Consider the following 19,574-nt stretch of genomic DNA (forward strand, 5'->3'; position numbering starts at 1 on the left):
CCGAAACTTCGGCTCCGGGCCCACTTGACTGCTCATCTTCCTTTGTCTCCTCATTGTCTGAGTCATTCTGCCGCCTTAAATTGCACCTTTTAGCTTTCTTAAACATGGTGATATAGTTTGCAGCGCATCTATCAGAGTGTCTCTGAAGGCCCAAAGGACCACTGAGAGATCCCAGGAGGAGAACAGGCTTGGCCGGGGAGGGTTCAGCCTCTGGGCATCTCTAAAGGACCCTAATAATCAAGTCATGCTTACCCAAGGACTTGTCGTCCACTGCGTCGTGGTGGGCTGCGATAGCGTACATACACCTTCAAGGTGGAGGGAGACAGCTTCATTTTCCTTGCAAGAATGAAAGCACTGACCGAAATGCTATTGTATACTATTCTGACGATAGTGAAACTTTGTAATATGGCATTTTTCGTACCACTGTCTCCCCAAGATTATTTGCTGATGTTTTTCCTCTTTTGTAAGTTGCTTTGGATAAAAGCATCTGCCAAATGAATAAATGTAAATGCGCATCTCTGCGGGTCTTCAGACCGGGAGTACCAATTTGCAAACAAACACCACTTTAGGGTGTAAAACTGCCTGGTAGAGGGAGCTCTGGCTTGGTTGATCATGTCTACGCATGTGATGCAGGTGGCAGGTCACTCAAATCTTCCAAGTCCCATCCAGGGGCCAGACTGGAGGTTCCAGATGTCTGGGCGCAGATGCCAGAGGGTGCCCCATCCCTGGGAAACAAGGTCCTTCCTCAGTGGAATTTGCCAGGGAGGTGCAAGGAGCGTGAGATCCGAGAACCAAGTCCGAGTGGGCCAGTAAGGGGCCACTAAGGTGACTTGTTCCTCATCCTCCCTGACCTTGCACAGCACCAGTGCAAGAAGGCTCACTGGGGGAAATGCGTACTTGCACAGCCCCGGGGCCAGGTGTGTGCGCCAACGCGTCTGTCCTGAGAGGGGCCTCTGTCAGGGAGTTTCAGAGCGGGCAGTGGGAGTTGTCTTGGGAGGCAGAGAGATCTAACTGTGCCATGCCAAACCGGTCCCAAATCAGCTGGACCACCTGGGGCTGTCATGTTGAGGTTGCCGGGGCTATGAGTGGCAAGCAGCGACCTCATAGGAGGAGATGGCGGGTGAGTTGTGACATATGACAAGAGCGCACACCGCCTTGGCAATTTATGTACACTAACGCCGCGGTTGGTGATTAACACACGGTATGTTCCGCGGCGCCATGCCCATCTCGGGACTCGAGTCTGAAGCCAGTGCTGAAGCAGTCTCATATGCATCAACCCGAGCAGCGCGACCATGGCCGAGGATGCCATATGCCCCAGGAGCCTCTGGAACTGTTTTAGAGGAACCGCTGTGCCGAGCTCGAAGAGAGCGAGGCACCTGAGCACAGACTGCACATGCTCGTTCGTGAGGTGTGCTGTCATTGAGACTCAGTCTAACTCCATGCCGAGAAAAGAGATGCTCTAAACTGGGACAAGCTTGCTCTTTTCCCAATTGACCTGAAGCACAAGACGAGCACCTGGTCCCTGTGAGTGCATAGTAACTCTCGAGAATGAGTAAGGATGAACCAGTCATCGAGGTATTTGAGTATGCGACCTTCGTGAAGACGCGAGGGGACAGGGATAGGCCAAAGGGGAGGACCTTGACTGATATGCCTGGCCATCGAACCGTAGGAAGGGTCGTGTCGAGGCAAGATGGAGATGTGGAAGTATGAGTCCTTCAGGTCTAGGGCTGTAGAAACCCTTCTTCGTCTCGGCTGAAGGGATGGCCTCTATCATGTCCTTGAGTACTGGCAGAGGGTTTTTAGCATCTTCGGAACTCATCGGCGCCGGTCTGCCGTTGATGAGCAGTCGTGGATCCGGAGGCGAGGTGACTGCGTCCGGGGAACCGGGACTGTAGGATTTTGGAGCCAGGGTGCTGTGAGAACGGCTGGATGACCCAGGGAGTGAGGAAATTGCTCTTTTATTGAGAATGTGGATACCGCAGCTCACGGTGGCCCGGGCAAGCATGTCGGCCATCTGCGTGTCGGCCTCAGAATGGGCGGGCTGACCCGACGTGGCAGCCCAGTCGAGTCCTCTGCGTCAGATACCTGAACGCTCTTCGATGCAGCTGTGACGTCATCATCCAATTCCGGGGGGGAGAACGCAGGCTAGCCACGTGGCGAGCCGCACTCAGCGCGAGCCAGGAAGGAAGCAAGCGAGCATGCCGGGGGGCGGGTGGTTCATGGATATTTACCCAGCAAAACAGAGCTCGCTGCCATCCCCAAATCGCCTCCATCGCCAGCCGGGTCATCTTCAATCCCGTGAGAAGAAGAAGCGATGCGGGGGCAGCTGAAGTGGCATTCACTTTGAGAAATGAAAGCCGCGACCACAACGCTGCCATGGTCATGTTCTCGCAGTGAGTACATGAAGCACCCACAAATGCTGCCTCAGTGTGATGGCTACCCAGGCACACGAGGCAGCATCTATGACCGTCAGTTTTGTAGAGATATCGACCACATCCAGGGACTAAACACAGACGGAAAGGCATCTTTAAAAAGACGCATCATGAAAAGGGACGTTCAATGCCTGCCTGCTTCCCTTTAACCCGTATGTCCTGGCGCGGGACATGCAAATTCTGTCTGCCAATTTCTCATTGGCCTTTTCTCAAGTGAGGCTCTCAAGAAAGACCCCTTTGTGTCACTACATTCGACACAACGTCGAATGAGTGACAGAAGGGAAGGATATTACAATATTAATGATAATATTAAATTATATTTAGCAATTGGTACACATCTTTGGGTTTTGTGACTGAAGGAGAAATGTATTGATTGTTAGTTATGCTGTTTATTAAACAGGGGTCATTCTTTGGACACACAATACATGGAACGAGTCAAACCAAACGAAAGTGACAACAACAATAGTGGAAGTGCACGTCAAGAGCTTTTGTGTATGGAGGTTAGGAGACAGCTGCATTTTTAGAACTTGATTCTGAAACAATATAATATACCCAGTATCTCATAGCGGTTATATAACTGCCTGTATATGTGCGCATAGTCAACTTAAGTATACTTTGAAAGGTGAGCGTTCAACTTTCACAGACACTCAGCGTTCACGTCAAAACCGAAGTATACTTTAGGCTAAATTAGGCTTTTCTGTTTTCAGTCAAGATATCCCTTACAATATTTGACACTTTATTATTTTTTTATTATGTACTTGGTTAAGATGTTTAGGCCTTTTTTTTTTTTTTTCTTCTTTCTTTTACTCCCCCTGTCTTTCTCTCTCAGAGGATAACGGGAGACAATGTCCCCCACCACCACCGTTGTATCATGGTTACTATGAGCTGGTGCCAGGACTCTTTCCCGAAACAATGGAGTTCTTCTGTAACCACTCTTATGCTTTGAGTGGCAATGCACAGAGGATGTGTCAGCCTAACGGCACCTGGACTGGCACCCAGCCTGTCTGCATTAGAGGTGGAAGCTGTCTCACTTCAGTCCAATGAGAGTCAACGGCAGTTGAGATAATGCATCTCTGTAGAGTATTCACATTCTCTCTCTGTCAAGAAAAAATTTGAGTGAATTCGGTACCCTCTGATAGAGTTGTTTATTTGCACACCAGAAACTCAAAATTCTCAAATAAAAAAACAAAAACATCAAAAATATTTTTAAGTCAATTACTGCTGCCACAGTGGATACAAAATACCAACCTGGTATAATAGTAAAAATATGACTCTATATTAATTTTTGAAAAATCTCCATGTACAATTCGCTGCAGTTTCCAGGTGAAATGAACACTAGCGCTAGAGGCTGTGTTTTATTCATGTTCACACAAATCACAAGCACAATTGCTGATTATGACTTTATAAACAACTATTTTTTGCACTATTACTCACACACTGCTATGTTATGATATCGGCACACTTTTACTGTAACGCATAATTTGAAAAACTTTACATTTTAATGCTTGTGTTACAGAACCACCAAAAATGACACACGTATTACAATATACAAGCAAATGTATAATAACTTGCAGAGTAGCTCACCTAATAAGGTGTTGGACTTTGTTCTTGGAAGACTGCAGTTCAAACCCAGCCAAGAATGAGATGACAATGTCATAGAAGCAACATGAAATTATCAGGGGTGTAAAGTAGTGAATTACAAATACTCACGTTACAGTAATTACTGACTTTTTCCCAAGAATTTTACTTTTTTAAATAATTAAGTAAATGTAAAAGTCAAATTTTTTTTTAGTATATTTTAAGTGCTGTTACTGTACTTTTACAACGCTATTTTCCCACCGTCTGTTCGCTACTTCCCTGTCCTGATTTTATTTTTCTATATCATCATGATTGGCTAGTGAGAGTCTCGTGACTAATGTCCAATCAAACGTTAAAAAAAAAACTTGAACGGCAGCTGCAGATCAGGCACCATTTGTCATGGATGTGGAGGATACCTCAAACATGTTTAACTATGTATAGTTTACAGCTGAACATTGTTTAGCACCTGGAAGGGCTTTTCGCAGTGAAAAAGGCCAATTGCTTGTCATGTGAGTTTAACTTGCTCAACTTGCCAGATATACTCATTAATCCTGCCTCTAATTTGAAGAAATATATATAGAGGTAAATTTCATATGTTTGCTTGCTAGATTCTGTGTCTATAACATAGCCTGTAATTTAACTATCTATCTGAGATTCTGAGATTATTGGGCTGCTGTGAGAGATTAATGTTATCAATAGGGCTGGGCAATGTCCTCGATCAAACAATCGCGATAGCAAGAGCACTGGTTGGTTGATCTAGATGAAATATAAAACGTCTGTCGCTGCATGTTGTTTGATTGATAGGCGGCTAATGTTTGAGCGCTAACGCGCCTCAATGATCAATACGCTTTATAATTCCAGCAATGCCCATCTTGATGAGGATTTAATGTAAACGCAGTCGTTTATGTCTAAAGATAATTCAAACAATGGGACAAAATCGTATTTGCATCAAAATGTTGAAGTGTACATGATACCGAATTGAGCAATGTCTAGTAGGCTATGTAAAGGCTATTAATCAAATAACAATAACAAGGAAATGAGAAAACCACTCATTACTTTTAATAATAATATATTTTTTTTAAATAATACTGACCCCTGGTGTAGAGAGTGTGTTCATTATAAATTACCAGGAAAGTAGAGATGATAAAATAGTTTATAATTATGCTTATCCTTTATAAAGATAGAAATGTATAAACCTTTTGTAGAGCAATACTTCAGCAGAATATTCCACCAGTCACAAACATAAAACATTGTGAATCATGCATTAGAATGAGAACACAACTATTTCTTGGCTTATAAGATACAAGATCTACATCAATGCAAGACATTGTATCTCAAAATGTGGACAATGTTGCCCCCCAATGTGATACTTAAAGAAATCATTCACAGAAAAATGAAAATTCTCATATCATTTACTCACCCTTATGCCATCTATGACATTCTTTCTTCAGAACACAAATTAAGATATAAATATATTTCAGGTCTGTAGGTCCATTCAATGTAAGTGAAGGGGTGCCAAAACGTTGATGCTCCAAAAAGCACATAAAAGCAGCATACAACTCCAGTGGTTTAATCCATGACTTCAGAATTGATATGAAAGGTGTGGGTGAGAAACGGATCAATATTTAAGTCCATTTTTGCTAGAAATTATTCTCTCTGCCTGGTAGATATGCATGAAGAATGTGAATAACCAAAAACACAAGAAGAAAGTTAAAGTGGAGATTGACTGAGCAGGGAGGAGAATTAGTAATAAAGGAATTAAATATGTATCTGTTTCTCACCACATCTATCATATTGTTTTTGAAGACATTGATTAAACCACTGGAGGCAAATGGATTAGACTACTTTTATGCTGATTTATGTGATTTGTGGAGCTTCAATATTTTAGCACTGATTCACTTTTATTGTGTGGACCAAAAGCTGGGATATTCTTCCAAAAATCTTAATTTGTGTTCTGCAGAAGAAAGTCAGTCATACACATCCAGGATGGCATGAGGGTGAGTAAATAATGAGAATTTTCATTTTTGGGTGAATTATTCCTTTTTAAGACCCTGTTCCAAACAACTTTTCCCATGTCTGCTCTACCTCCTCTATTGTGCACTTGAGTAGTTTTAGGACAGCTACTTTTATTTTACTCACACAGAAGATTTTTGGGAATTGAAAATACTTCTACTTGAGTATGATTTTTCAGTACTCTTTCCACCCCTTGAAATTATGTAGTGCTTTTCATGTTGCTTTTGCGTTTTAAAACACTATTGGTTAGGTTTAGGCTAAAGTTTTAAGTTGGGGTGGTATGTTTGAATCATTAAAACATCTCAAATTTACCTTAGTTAATACACTTATTCATACTTGTATTCATAAAAAAAAAAAAAAAAAACACATCCCCTAATTGATGATTTGTGTTACAATGCAACACAAATAGATTATCTTGTGATTATCTTGTGATCTATTAAATGGAGCCATAATGTATTTTTTTATTTGCAGCCTGTCGAGTGCCCAAGGTGTCTGTGCTGGTCAAACAGAGAGTTCTGCCTCCACAAATTCCATCCAGGTATAATTAGCTGCTTCATTTGCCTTTTTACAGCTGATCTGTTACATCAACACTTCAATTCAATTTTATTTGTATAGCTCCTTTCACAACACACATCGTTTCAAAGCAGCTTTACAGAAGATCAAATATTAACAGAAGATAAAACTGTAATGTCTATAATGTTGATAAATCATCATTGTGTAATTAGTTAAAATACAATTGTTAATCATGTTTAAAAATAAGTAATTCATTAATAATTGTATTAATAACCCCAGTGAGCAAGCTGAAGGTGACTGTGGCAAGGAACACAAAACTCCATAAGATGTTGATTTAATGGAGAAAAATAACCTTAGGAGAAACCAGACTCACTGTGGGGGCCAGTTCCCCTCTGGCTTACATCATGAATATAATGTAAATATTACTTATGTATAGTTAGTCATGGTTTAAAATTATTAAACTACGTAAGTGTTAAGGGTCAGTGTTTAAACATCGATTATGTTTGAACTGTAAGATTAATTACCAATGTCTTTGAAGTCGATGGACTGGATTAACTGCAGAAGTTTACATGGATGCAATTGTCCTTGTTAATTGGCTGATGAAGGCTTTTGTTGGCAATTGTTAGTCTATGTATTCCATTTCAAGATCGTAGTCCATCAATAGACCTCAATAGGTGATGCAGGCAGAGATCAGTGAGGTGGATCGCAGTTCAACCTGGCCTGTATTTTCAGTGAGGTTCAGTGTGGTCCATCCTAAATCCAGAAAATCAGAATTTACAGATAATGGAGCGAATTATTAAGAAATTTATTAAAGCCCACTTAAAGTGCATTCAAGCTATGGATTTTATCAGTGTTTTTGTGTTTCTTAGTAATTTAACCATATTCTAGTACTATGTTCTACAAGTTAATCTAATTAAGCTCATTTCTAATCTCCCTGTTCTGTTTTCTCTCTATTTCTCAGGAAAACACCTGTACACAAGTTTTACTCCTCTGTGGTGAACAATTACTTAAATAAAGTGCGTCCCACCCAGAACCCTCTTAACCTGCCCCCGCTTCCAAAAGGGTTTCACCACCTCTACACACATATTGAGTATGAGTGTGTGTCGCCTTACTATGAGCATTCTGGAAGTGCTCGCAGAACTTGTCTGAAGACAGGAAAGTGGAGTGGCCGTCATGTCTCCTGTTCACCAAGTGAGGGCACCCATAACCTAAAAAAACCTAAAGTTAAAGCTCTGCAGGAAGTTTGAAATCTGTGTTAAGGGAGTTTTTCACTCATAATTTAAATTCTGTCATTATTTACATCATTCCAAACCCATATGATTATGTAATTATTTTTACACAATGTCATGGTTGCCTTTTCCAAACAATGAAAATGGATGGTGATTCACACTGACAATGTTGAAAAAGGACCCCCCACCCATAAGAATCTTCTGAAGCCTTACAGTAGCTTATTCTTAACTCACTGAATATTTTCTCATCCACTGTAGCCTTCTCATTCATACTTGCTCACATTCAAGGTTTGAATATGTGTGAATGAGATTTGAGTTTTGAGACTTTCAGCAAATAATGACTTAAGTTTTGCAAAAAAAAAAAATAGAAATCTTAATGTAGAAAAATATCTCCTTTTGTCTTCCATGAAAAAAAATCACGTATTTGGAACACCCGACATATTGGAACAACTGACATATTGACACAATATTCATTACAGTTTGATGTCTTCCTACAGACACTTATACCGAAGTGATATATTTATGTGGAATTGACAATTTTATGTGAGCCTATATTTTAGGGTGAGCTTCTTGATGTTGGCCAGTATTTTTTTGTCAAATGCAAGAGTTGTACTGACTGAAAACATCTCTCACACTCACACATCTATCAGATAATCATTAACATGAGCAAAATGTATGAGAACTAATAAAAAAAGAAACTTACAAGCCCTCCTTCAAAGTGCTATTTTATTGTCGCACAGATAATCTGCCAAACATTCCTTATTTTCTCTCTCGCTATGCCAGTGTGTGGGAAGCTGCTAAACTTTGAACCCCAGCAACCAGCAGAGACTTACTGGCCCTGGCTGGCTGCCATCTACCATTTTCCTGCTACAAGCAAACTAGGAAAGATCTCGGGTGTAGCTGGGAAAAAAGGTAAAAGCATGGAGCTAATGGAAGAAGAGCGTGACTTGGATGGGTGGCAACTTGTTTGCAGCGGAGCCCTGGTGAACCAGCGCAGTGTGGTAGTAGCTGCCCACTGCGTCACAGAGCTGGGCAAAATATATCCACTCGACACGGCCAAAATCCGAGTGGTGCTGGGCAAACAGTATCGCAGCGATCTGAGATTCACCAAGGGATTGCAACAATTACGGGTGAGCTTGAAAGAGCATTAATTACATACTTGTTATGGGCACTTCCAGGCCATTTGGAAACGCCTACTCATTATTTATAATTAAATTTTCCACATTTAAAATAATGAAGTAACCAAAACCAGGACATAACTCAATTGAAAGTATGAGAATTATGTAGTGACAAAAAAAAAAAAGAATTGAGATAAAAAGGGGTAATTCCATGTCAACTCAACCAGAGGTCACTGGCTCAAAATGTATTTCCCTTTCAAGTTGGTCACTTGTGTAGAATGACGACTAGGGGTTGCACTTAAGCCCCAATCTCTCTGAATATTATTCGGTTGTGCCCATTCTAATTGGCAGATGTCTTTTGAAGTCCCGCCTCCCATGCTCAGCGAGCATATAAAGGCCGGAATAAAGATGGGCCTCATCAGAACATACACCTTCAGATTCGAGAACAGATCTCTCTCTAAACGCTCAGCGAGTGTTTATAAAGGCCGGGAGAAAAACAAGAACGGATATCTCTCTATACGCCCTTCATTGTGAGTAAAGCACAGTTTCAGCAGACAAAGTTCTCTTCCCTTTTACCCAGCAGGGCAAAGTTTTGCCTACAGGGTTCAAAGGGAGATCTTTAGTGTTTTTCAGGCTTGATCAGTGCATGAACATTAACACCCTACACTCATGCTAGTCATTATTTTCAATGAACGCTGCCATGTTTACAGTTTCCCGCAACAACCACTCTGTGGAGCACAGACAGGTGTTGTGCGAGATTCAGATATGGAGTGCAGCGAATTCAGGGAGGCTCCTGCCAACCCAAGTCTTGCAGGTTTCCTGCTCTCCATTTCAGTTTTCGCCTGTGGAATATGTCAGTGAAATTTTCTGGTAGACGGAGGCATATTCCCAGATGAGTGGCATTGGAAGACAAGGCATGTTACAATTCAGCCGAACTGGTATGCATTTTCTCTAGCAAGCTGCACCCGTTGGGGTGTCGTTCTTCCCGGAGAAGCACACTGAACTCTACTCTTTCAGGAGTAACCACGCTATAACCAAACAGAGCAGAAGGGCTTTGCCTTCCTTCTGCAGGTGGGAGAAGTGGTTTTTGGCATATGTATGCCCTATTTTTGCACCTAGCAAAGGAGCGCCCTTCATTCCTGTCCAGATCCTGGAGGATCTGGGTGAGTAAAATCCTCGTGTTCTTCAAAGAGTTGCTTACCAAGGTGCTTGAGATACTCTCACCTCTTCAGTCTAATTATGTTCTGACGTGGCCATTTATATGAAGTGAGCATGGGAGCTGATCCAAAGACAGGGGCCTGATCCAGCGGTCTGGATGGCTGGATCTGGCTACAGAACAGGCATCACATGACATGGGTCTGGCTATCTCAGCATAGTCCGCGATGAACCTTCAGGAGTAGTTGCAGACACCTAAGAAGCTTCTGAGTTCCAACAAACCTGTCGCGCTTTGATGTCATTGATGGCTCGAACTCTCTCAGCTTGGGGTTCGATGACATCGCAGTCACTGTTAGACCCGCATACTCAACCTTGGTGCAGCACCCCTGCCCCTAGGTTTGTGCAAGCTTGGCTCCAATGGTGGAGAGTTGGTTTAATCAGTTTAGTCAGATCTCTGTCAAGTTTCTCTGACTCACACAGTGGGGTTTGAGAGGCTCGTTGTGTTGTTGGCTTTGATTCCTGCTGCCGGATGGTTTGGATTGCCGGGTCTTGCTCCTGCATGGTGATCAGATCTGCATCACCGGGCCTTCTTCACAGCTGCAGAGTATGTGGGCAGGTCTGCGGGTCTTCTCACCTTTCTTTTGCCTGCCGACGGGTGATTGCATTTACCGCACATTTTTGGGTAATTAGAAACCACTTGTATCGGAACTCCTAGGCCATGCCCTGTTCCGTGTCTAGCTTGGCTAGTTGGTTGGCTTCGTCATTACTGTCTTTGTGAGGACCGGAGGTTTGGGAATTACCTTTGACCTTTTTCCAAGTCAGTCACAAGTTGGCCACAAGCCAGGAAGAGTTCTGAGTGCTTGACTTCCTTGTTTCTCACGTTCCTCATGCTGATCTCCTTCCGTCTGGGAAAGTGTGAGATAAAACTATGATGAGCATAATTTGAGTCAGAACATATCGTCAGTTACCTACCAGTCAACTTGGCAGCTTGCTGGAGCATGATGAGCACTGCTGCAATCTCTGCAAACTGCTTGTCTTGTTGACCAGTCGGTAGTTGTTTGGTTAATTGATATGGTGGTTGAACCAAACCAAACCGGCTCCTGCCCGAATCTGACATATATGGTAGAATGAACAGCCATCCACGTAGACCCTTGGGAGGACTGCGTAGTTATTCTCATCATAGTAACAGTGATTTGACGAGAGTAGTGTAGTGGTGACAAGTAAGTTGGCATTCAGTCTGGCCCAAGGCCATTTTATGGTTTTGGGCATTCTTTACCTCAATGTCGTAGCCTTGCAGTGCCATCATCCAAGTGGCAATGCGGCTGTGCTCTCAGCCATTGGCTGGTCAGGAAGATCACAGGTTGGTGACAAATCTCAGTGACTGTCTTCTGACATCCAATGTAGCTACATATGTGTTCCACAGCCCATACGGTGGCAAGGAGGGCCTTCTCGCAGATAACTTAATTTCAACATCACTAAGAGGTGTAGGCATCGACACGTTTTTCTGTGTCATGGTGTCACTTAGACAAGCTTAAACCGAAGGCCCAGGAGTACTGCAGAGTGATCCCGTGATGGGAAGATGCATGGCCTGGGAGGATTCAGCCTCTGAGGAACCTGAATATCAGGTTGTGCATCCCTAGGGACTTACCGTCCACTGCGGTGTGGTGGGCCACTATAGCGGCTACATATACCTTCAAGGTGGAGGAGGACAGCCGCCCCTCCAACCTCTCCTGCATGAAGGAAAGCACTGACTCTGAAGGAAGCTCCAGGGGCATCTGTAGGTGTTTCAGTGGAACCGCTATCCTCCGCCTGAATGACTTCAGGCAGTTCAGCACCGACTGCATGCGCTCGCTTACGAGGTGCGCTATCATTGAGACAGAGTCTAACTCCATGCCGAGAAAAGAGATGCTCCGATCCGGGGAAAGCTTGCTCTTTTCCCAGTTGACTTAACGGGGAAATAGCTGCCTCTGCATCTTGTGAAGATGCGAAGGGAGATGGATAGGCCAAAGGGGAGGACCTTGTACTGATATACCTGGCCGTCGAAAACAAACCATAGGAAGGGTCCATGTTGAATTAGAACTGAGACGTGAAAGCATGCATCCTTCAGGTTTACCGCCGCAAACCAATCTTGCTGCCAGACACACGTCAAAATGTATTTCTGTGTCAGCATCTTGAACGTGAGTCTGTGTAAGGCTGTTTCAGAACTCGCAGGTCCAAGATTGGCCACAACCCACAGCCATTTATTTGGCACGATGAAGGGCTGTAGAGGCCTTTCCCCATCTCTGCTTAAGGTACGCCCTTGCGAAGAAGAGTCGCGATCTCCGCACGCAGGGTGGGCACCTGGCAAACTGAATCGCGTAGCTGAGTCGGATTGTCCTGGCCATCCGACTAGTGTTAGCCACGTGTCCAAGCTCCGGGCGAGGGGCATGAAGACGATCGCGTCTCAAGTACCTGGAGGTGAGGCCTCGTGGTGGAGTTGGAGGAGGTGACACACTTGCCTTGCTCTGCGTTCCCGGTTAGCGACTGAGGAGGAGGACCTCTTGGGTCAGCCATGAGACTCGTCACAACATGTTGGCCATAGGTATGGTGCAGTCGGGCGCACAAAGGCATGGCCTTGGCTGCGTGTGCTCAGTGTCTGGTCGTAAACACTGATTATTTGACCCAAGGAGTTAGGAACCCGCTCTCTTTTTGACAATGTGGTTTTTGGATGCGGCGAACAAAAGAGAAAAGGAAACAAAGGATTTACCTCCTGGCCTTTCAGTGTGGGATGAGTAGTCTGGATACCAGCTCCATAGGGCACGTCTCACTCCCTGGGTCATCCGTCTCAGGGCACTTAGGAGCCTTCCGGGTCCTCGTGCTGGCCTGAGAGACTGGGGGCGTCAGCTTCCTGCGGGGGGCTCTACGCTGGGGCCGAGAACTGGGCTCTGGTTGAGACTGAGCCACCTGGGCTATCGCTGCCGCAGGGGGGACACCATGGATGAGCCGACGGGGTGCGGGATCTTGAGCCGCACCGGGGCAAGATGTACTGGATTGCCTCTGTCTGCTTCTCCACTGCCAAGAACTGCTGGGCAAAGTCCGGTGTTGACAAAAAGTCAAATCTGGGACATGGGCAAAGCGGGCTTTGTTGCCGTCCCTTATTTAGACTCTGGACCACCAAGGTGCCTGAGTGCTCGCGCTGTGACCTTCGTCGCCCAGAGGGCGAGGACAGTCGCGAGCACAGCTTTAACATAAATTATTGCCTAAGCCAAAATATTAAATGCCTTGGATCAGTATTTAATAAGAAATCCATTATTTTGCAAAGGTCAAAATGACAATTGCTACCTATGATTTTGAAGCAAAACTACGGTTCATAAAAATAAAAGCAGTTTTTTTTTTGAAATCTTGAAAATCCAAACAAGCATTTCATTAGGTGCACTGAAAGATTCAGATGAAAAAATTATTTGGATTGTAAAGATTGTAACTAATGTTAACAAATGTAACCTTATTTTAAAGTGTTACCAGTGTAACAATGTTTTCGAATGGAGCCCTATTGAGAGCCCCATGTCTTTTAGGATTTAACCATGCTGGACACTTGATGGCTGCTTTTCCTATAATACTAATAATAATAATATATTATTATTATAATAATATATAATAAGATAATAATAATATATTAATAATATTTTAAAATGCTTGTTTCATAAAGAATATGCCATATGTAAGCACAAATTTGATTGGTCTATAAATCTAATTTCAAGCATTTAAGCATAAGACGCATAACAGCCTTTAAGTGGTTTTTAGATAAATATAAATTCAGTTAAGTGTGTCCTAAACTTTCACTAGTAGTAAATATTGTGTAGCTTTTGATTTCAATAAAGAAGTAAGAAGACTCATTACACATTATTGAGCTGTATATTCTGCTAATCACTGCACATACTGTATCCTTGATTTGGCCAGGTATCTTCTATCATGCTGCATCCAAACTATGATCCCCTGGTGCTGGATTCAGATGTGGCCATATTGAAGCTCCTGGACAAGGCTCGTATTGGTGATTATGTGCTCCCAATCTGCCTACCAGATGCTCACGATATAGTAGAAGACTCCAGACTAGCAATAGTAACGGGCTGGTCCCTGATACCTTACCAGAAGGCTGGAGATGTTGAGAGAAGTCGTGTGGGCCATGTGATGCTAGGTGATCTTGTTCACTGTGAGCAGCAGTATGCCAATCATGGTGTTCCAATCAGCATTTCTGAAAACATGCTGTGCGGGCGACAGATCAATCAGTCGAACATTTGCCCTGCTGACACTGGAGGGGTTCTGATCCTCCCGTCCATCTCCTCAGAGTCCAGTTTCACTCTTCCGCATGGACAGGTCTCACTGGAATGGAAGCTTATAGGGTTGGTCAGTTTTGGATATGATTCATTAAACTGCAATCCAGAGCTTTACACAGTGTACACTTATATCGCAAATTTTGTTGAATTTATAGAGGGGAATATGAAATAGGCCATGTGAAATAGCACATATTTGTCATTCATATTGACCATTTTTTTTCCACACCTTTAATACTGCCACATGGGGTTAATGTACAGGCTAAAATACACTGGACTATACAAGATGTATACAAAGATGTATAGGGCATGGACTTAAAACCTTACATTAACCATTATAAGGGAAACTGACCTAAAACAGCATGAACTTCTACCATTAATGAATAGCTTCCTCAAAAGTGCTGGTCCTCAGGTACTCAGGTGATGTAGAATTAATGACTTTCAGCTTGTGATAGTATGTTTGCCCAATAATCTTTGAAATGTACATAAATTGGTATGTTTTATTTTAACATTGTGAGCATGACTGTATATGGTGTATATATTATAAAATTGCTATAGTCAACCCTAAGAATCCTATAGCTGGCTTATATATGGACGTGAGCTATAAAGGACCTAGACATGCGTAACAGTTGAGATAAGACAAGATGTGTGAAAATCAACACCACTGGGTGGCAGCAGTTATTGGAGTCAGACAAATGATGGGATGTGTTTCACATTACAAACCCATACATCAGGAAAAAAATATATTTTGTTTCTATTTTTAAATTAAGAGCAAGTGAAACAATATTAATAAGTACTATAGACCGTACACCCACACCCGCACACTTTAGCTTCACAAAGTAAAAACAAAGAAACGGCTCATAGCGGCCATCTCAAATAGGGCTTTAAATGAACACAGTCTCTGTCTTTAGTTGCGGGTCTCTCATCCATCACTGCTCTGAGCCACTCTCTCTCCTCTGCTGCTCTGGCGAGCCTTATCAGGTCTGCCATCTATAATGAGAGACAGGTGTTAGGGTAATTACAGCCCAGGTGACGAGCCTTACCGTTTTCCCTCTCCCGCAGACAGACACATGACCATGCCAAATACCCCCACCTGCCCTCTGCGCATCCGGTCTGTGGATCACATCGAACTTAAAGGGCTGAAGAGCCAGAAACCAACGGGTGATCCACGCATTAGTATCCTTCATGCAGTGGAGCCACAGCAGAGGGGTATGATCGGAACAGAGGGTGAAGGCCCGCCCCAGCAGGTAGTAGGGGAGGGTAAGAACAGCCCACTTAATCGCAAGACACTCCTTCTCAATGGTATTGTACTTTGTCTCCCTGAAGGAGAGCTTGCAAATAATAATCAGTACTGGCCGTTCCTCCCCTCCCACCTCCTATGAGAGCACTGCCCCCAGCCCCCTGTCAGATGCAGAATGTCAGATCTGTCAGCAGAGTAAAGGGAAGAGAGAAGTCAGGTGCATTTAACAGCGCTCCCTGGGCAAGCTGTGATCGCACCGTTTTATTAACCTGTGGACGCACCTGCCCGTGACCGAAGTGGAACCCCAGATACATAACTTCCACCCGCCCAGTTACACAATTCTTTGGGTTGGCCATGAGTTCCACCTGCTGCAGCGCTCTCAGGACCGCCCTCAGATGTTGCATATGGGGTGGTCTCAATATGGTGGTCTTTAAGGTTTGTGTGACCGTGAAGGGGTAAAACACATCCACAAATTCCACTTGCAACTGGTCAATGTCTGTAAGCTGTGACAGAGAGAGGTGATTTCCACAGGGGAACGGGGTGAAGGAACTTCGTTTCAGAGTCACCCCCGGGCCGAGCTCCACCCTCTCAAACTACTGTCGCCAAGGTCACTGGCACCCCTCCATGGTTTGAGGAGGTTGAGGTGGTAGATTTTATGTGCTCCTACCTTATCCGTTTGCCTAACCTCATAATCGAGATCTCCATCTCGTCGTGTGACCTCAAAGGGTCCTTGCCACTTGGCGAGTAATTTGGAGCTCGAAGTGGGCAGCAAAAAAAGGAGCTCAGCACCCCTTAAACTTGGAGTAAGAAATGTTGTTATTCTAAAATGTTTGTTCGTCTTTGACAAGGTTAAAATAATGTTAAAAAAAATCTCTGTAGTTTGTGGTTTAAAATGTATGTGTTAAGCAGGGGCGATTCTGGGGTCAGAGCTTTAGGGGTGCTGAGCACTCAATGAGCCCCACTGCCACCACCCACCCTCTTTTCACACAAAAACAAAAAATATGTCTATAGAAAAATAACTTTTATCATTTTAACATTGGTTCAACTAACTCCAAAATCCACATTTTTTTTTCTTTTTTTTTTGAGACCTTTTCAGAGCACCAGCTTAATTGTGAGAGTTCACACAGACAGCCCCCTGTAACAAACACAAAACCTTCTTCAATCAGCTGATTTTCCTGACCGTTAACTTTATTTAACCTTTTTGTATCAACAGTCATCAGATTGGTTAGATTAGATTCAACTTTATTGTCACTGAACAAAGTAACAGGTACTTGGACAACTAAATGTAATTCATCTTCTGTAAATTATTTACAAAAAATGGTTCTTGAAAGGCTCTTTTTTTGTGTGCCAAACTGAGTATGAGGGTATTGAGACAGCTTTAACTGATTAGGACCAGTGTCTTTATCCCCTAAGTCTGAACAGCTCTCTTCTGTCCATGGTGCTTTGGCTTGGTGGTCTCTATGTTGCCTCTGTCAATTCCCTCTCATCCCTTATGGACTCTCCCTGTTGTTTTCCTCCTTTATTATGAAAAAATGTGGTGTAAAATAATGTTACAAAAAGTAAATGTAATATAGGCTACTTAATGCCAATAAGTTAGTATAGGAGTTGAGTAGTTACTGTTTTGCTTGCCACTATTTTATTGTTGTTTCCTCACCTGGTTCTTCCTGCATGCTCTCCCTTTCCCCTTCTCCATCTCCCTCTCTTTCCCTTGGCACTGACAAATCATACACAAATATATTGTAGGCAGGAGAGTTGAGGTCAGTTTGTCATGTCACAAAAATGTTATGAAGACCATTTACAGATTCTAAGGATATGATCAAAAGGCACACAGAGGTGTGCCATTTTAAATGTCTTTATTAGATTCCTCTTTAAGGAGGGAATCTATTGTAATTGACAGTTATTAGATTCCTCCGTAAGGAGGGAATCTATTGTAATTGACAGTTTTATTATTATTAGATTCCTCCGTAAGGAGGGAATCTATTGTAATTGACAGTTTTATTATTAGATTCCTCCGTAAGGAGGGAATCTATTGTAATTGACAGTATTATTATTATTAGATTCATCTGTAGGAGGGAATCTATTGTATTTGTCAGTATTATTATTATTATTATTATTATTATTATTATTATTATTATTCTCCTTGAGCCCCAATATCTCAAAGTCACTGGTCAAAAGTTTTCTAAATTGGCACATTGATACTCCATGCCAACGGGTACCCCCAAACCAAGAATGGTCTTCATTCGCACATAGTTGGCGCTACAGGCCATGCCCAAAAAATATATTTTCAAAGTGATACCATTTCCACGCCATTTGTCCAAATCTTCTGAAACTTGGTGTACATGCCTCATTTCTCATGGGGAACAAAAAAGCCTCAAGAACCCATAACTTCCGCCATGATGGATTTTTCCGTACGTTGAAAATTTGCGAAAACCTACAAAACTCTTCTTCTCCTGAACCGTAGCTCCAATTGACTTGAAATTGGATACACATGTGTAGAATTGAAGTCTTTGAAAACTTAACTTAGGAAAAATGAATATGAAACAAAATGGATGAATGGGGCGTGTTTATGTAAATGTCCAAATTTTAACAATATATACATGGCAATAAATCAAATGTAATTTTGACTGATGGTTTTTCAAAGATGACATCACTCTGAAGTACTGCGCAAAGAATGGACAACCTTCACCATCTAGGGGGCGCTACAGGCCACGCCGAAATTCCCATTTTCTGGTCAAAAATGTTATAATTTGGTAAATTGATACTGCAGGCCAACAGGAATCCACAAACCAAGAATGACCGACATTCGCCCCTAGGGGGCGCTACAGGTAATTCCCAAAATTCAAATTTTCTGGTCAAAAATTTTCTAATTTTGTACATTGATACTACAGGCCAACAAGGAACCCACAAACCAAGAATGGCCCACATTCGCCCATAGGTGGCACTACAGGCCACGCCCCAAAACAATATTTTCAAAGTGATACCATTTCCATGCCATTTGTCCAATTCTTCTGAAACTTGGTGTACATGCCTCACTTCTCATTGGGAACAAAAAAGCCTCAATGATCCATAAGGTCCGGTATGATGGATTTTCCTGTACACTGAAAATGTTTAGTTTAGGATTCAGACAGAAATACGTGTTTTTTGGATTCATCCATTGAGAGGGTTTAATCCCAACCCTCTACTGATCAATTTTAAATGATTTGCCATTTTGAGGAGGAATCCGCATTGCTGCTTGCAGTTATATTTTATTATTATTAGATTCCTCCGTAAGGAGGGACTCTATTGTATTTGTTGGTTTTATTATTATTAGATTCCTCCGTAGGAGGGAATCTATTGTAATTGATGGTTTTATTATTATTATTATTAGATTCCTCTGTAAGGAGGGAATCTATTGTATTTGATGGTTTTATTAGATTCCTCCGTAGGAGGGAATCTATTGTAATTGATGGTTTTATTAGATTCCTCCGTAAGGAGGAATCTATTGTATTTGTCGGTTTTATTAGATTCCTCCGTAGGAGAGGAATCTATTATTATGATTATTATTATTGATTAGGATTTTGTATTGATGTATTATTATTATTATTATTATTATTATTATTATTATTATTATTATTATTCTTCTCCTTGAGCCCCAATAGCTCAAAAAGTCACTGGTCAAAAATTTTCTAAATTGGCACATTGATACTCCATGCCAACGGGTACCCCCAAACCAAGAATGGTCCACATTCGCCCATAGGTGGCGCTACAGGCCACGCCCAAAAAACAAAATTCAAAGTGATATAATTTCCACCCCATTTGTCCAAATCTTCTGAAACTTTGGTAAACATGCCTCATTTCTCATGGGGAACAAAAAAGCCTCAAGGACCCATAACTTCTGCCATTATGGATTTTCCTGTACAGTTGAAAATTTTGGAAAACCTACAAAACTCTTCTTCTCCTGAACCGTCAGCTCCAATTGACTTGGAATTTGGTACACGTGTGTAGTATGT

The 19,574-nt window shown here is 42.5% G+C and overlaps 1 protein-coding gene across 3 annotated transcripts in view; it reads left to right on the forward strand.

Moving 5' to 3' along the window:
• The window catches only part of pamr1b (peptidase domain containing associated with muscle regeneration 1b), a 98,312-nt gene extending 80,042 nt beyond the window's left edge, over nucleotides 1–18,270 (forward strand). The window contains exons 9-13 of one of the 3 annotated variants that reach the window (XM_052122762.1): nucleotides 3,262–3,447; nucleotides 6,495–6,561; nucleotides 7,498–7,727; nucleotides 8,549–8,895; nucleotides 13,975–18,270. In XM_052122762.1, the coding sequence (XP_051978722.1) occupies nucleotides 3,262–3,447; nucleotides 6,495–6,561; nucleotides 7,498–7,727; nucleotides 8,549–8,895; nucleotides 13,975–14,520 (1,376 nt within the window). In that variant the 3' untranslated portion in view covers nucleotides 14,521–18,270. The remainder of the gene's footprint in view (nucleotides 1–3,261; nucleotides 3,448–6,494; nucleotides 6,562–7,497; nucleotides 7,728–8,548; nucleotides 8,896–13,974) is intronic. The other 2 variants (XM_052122761.1, XM_052122763.1) reach the window with 2 other exon arrangements.
• The last annotated feature ends 1,304 nt before the right edge of the window (nucleotides 18,271–19,574 follow it).

Source organism: Xyrauchen texanus, chromosome 49 (genome assembly GCF_025860055.1).
Source record: "Xyrauchen texanus isolate HMW12.3.18 chromosome 49, RBS_HiC_50CHRs, whole genome shotgun sequence".
Classification (NCBI taxonomy): Eukaryota; Metazoa; Chordata; class Actinopteri; order Cypriniformes; family Catostomidae; genus Xyrauchen; species Xyrauchen texanus.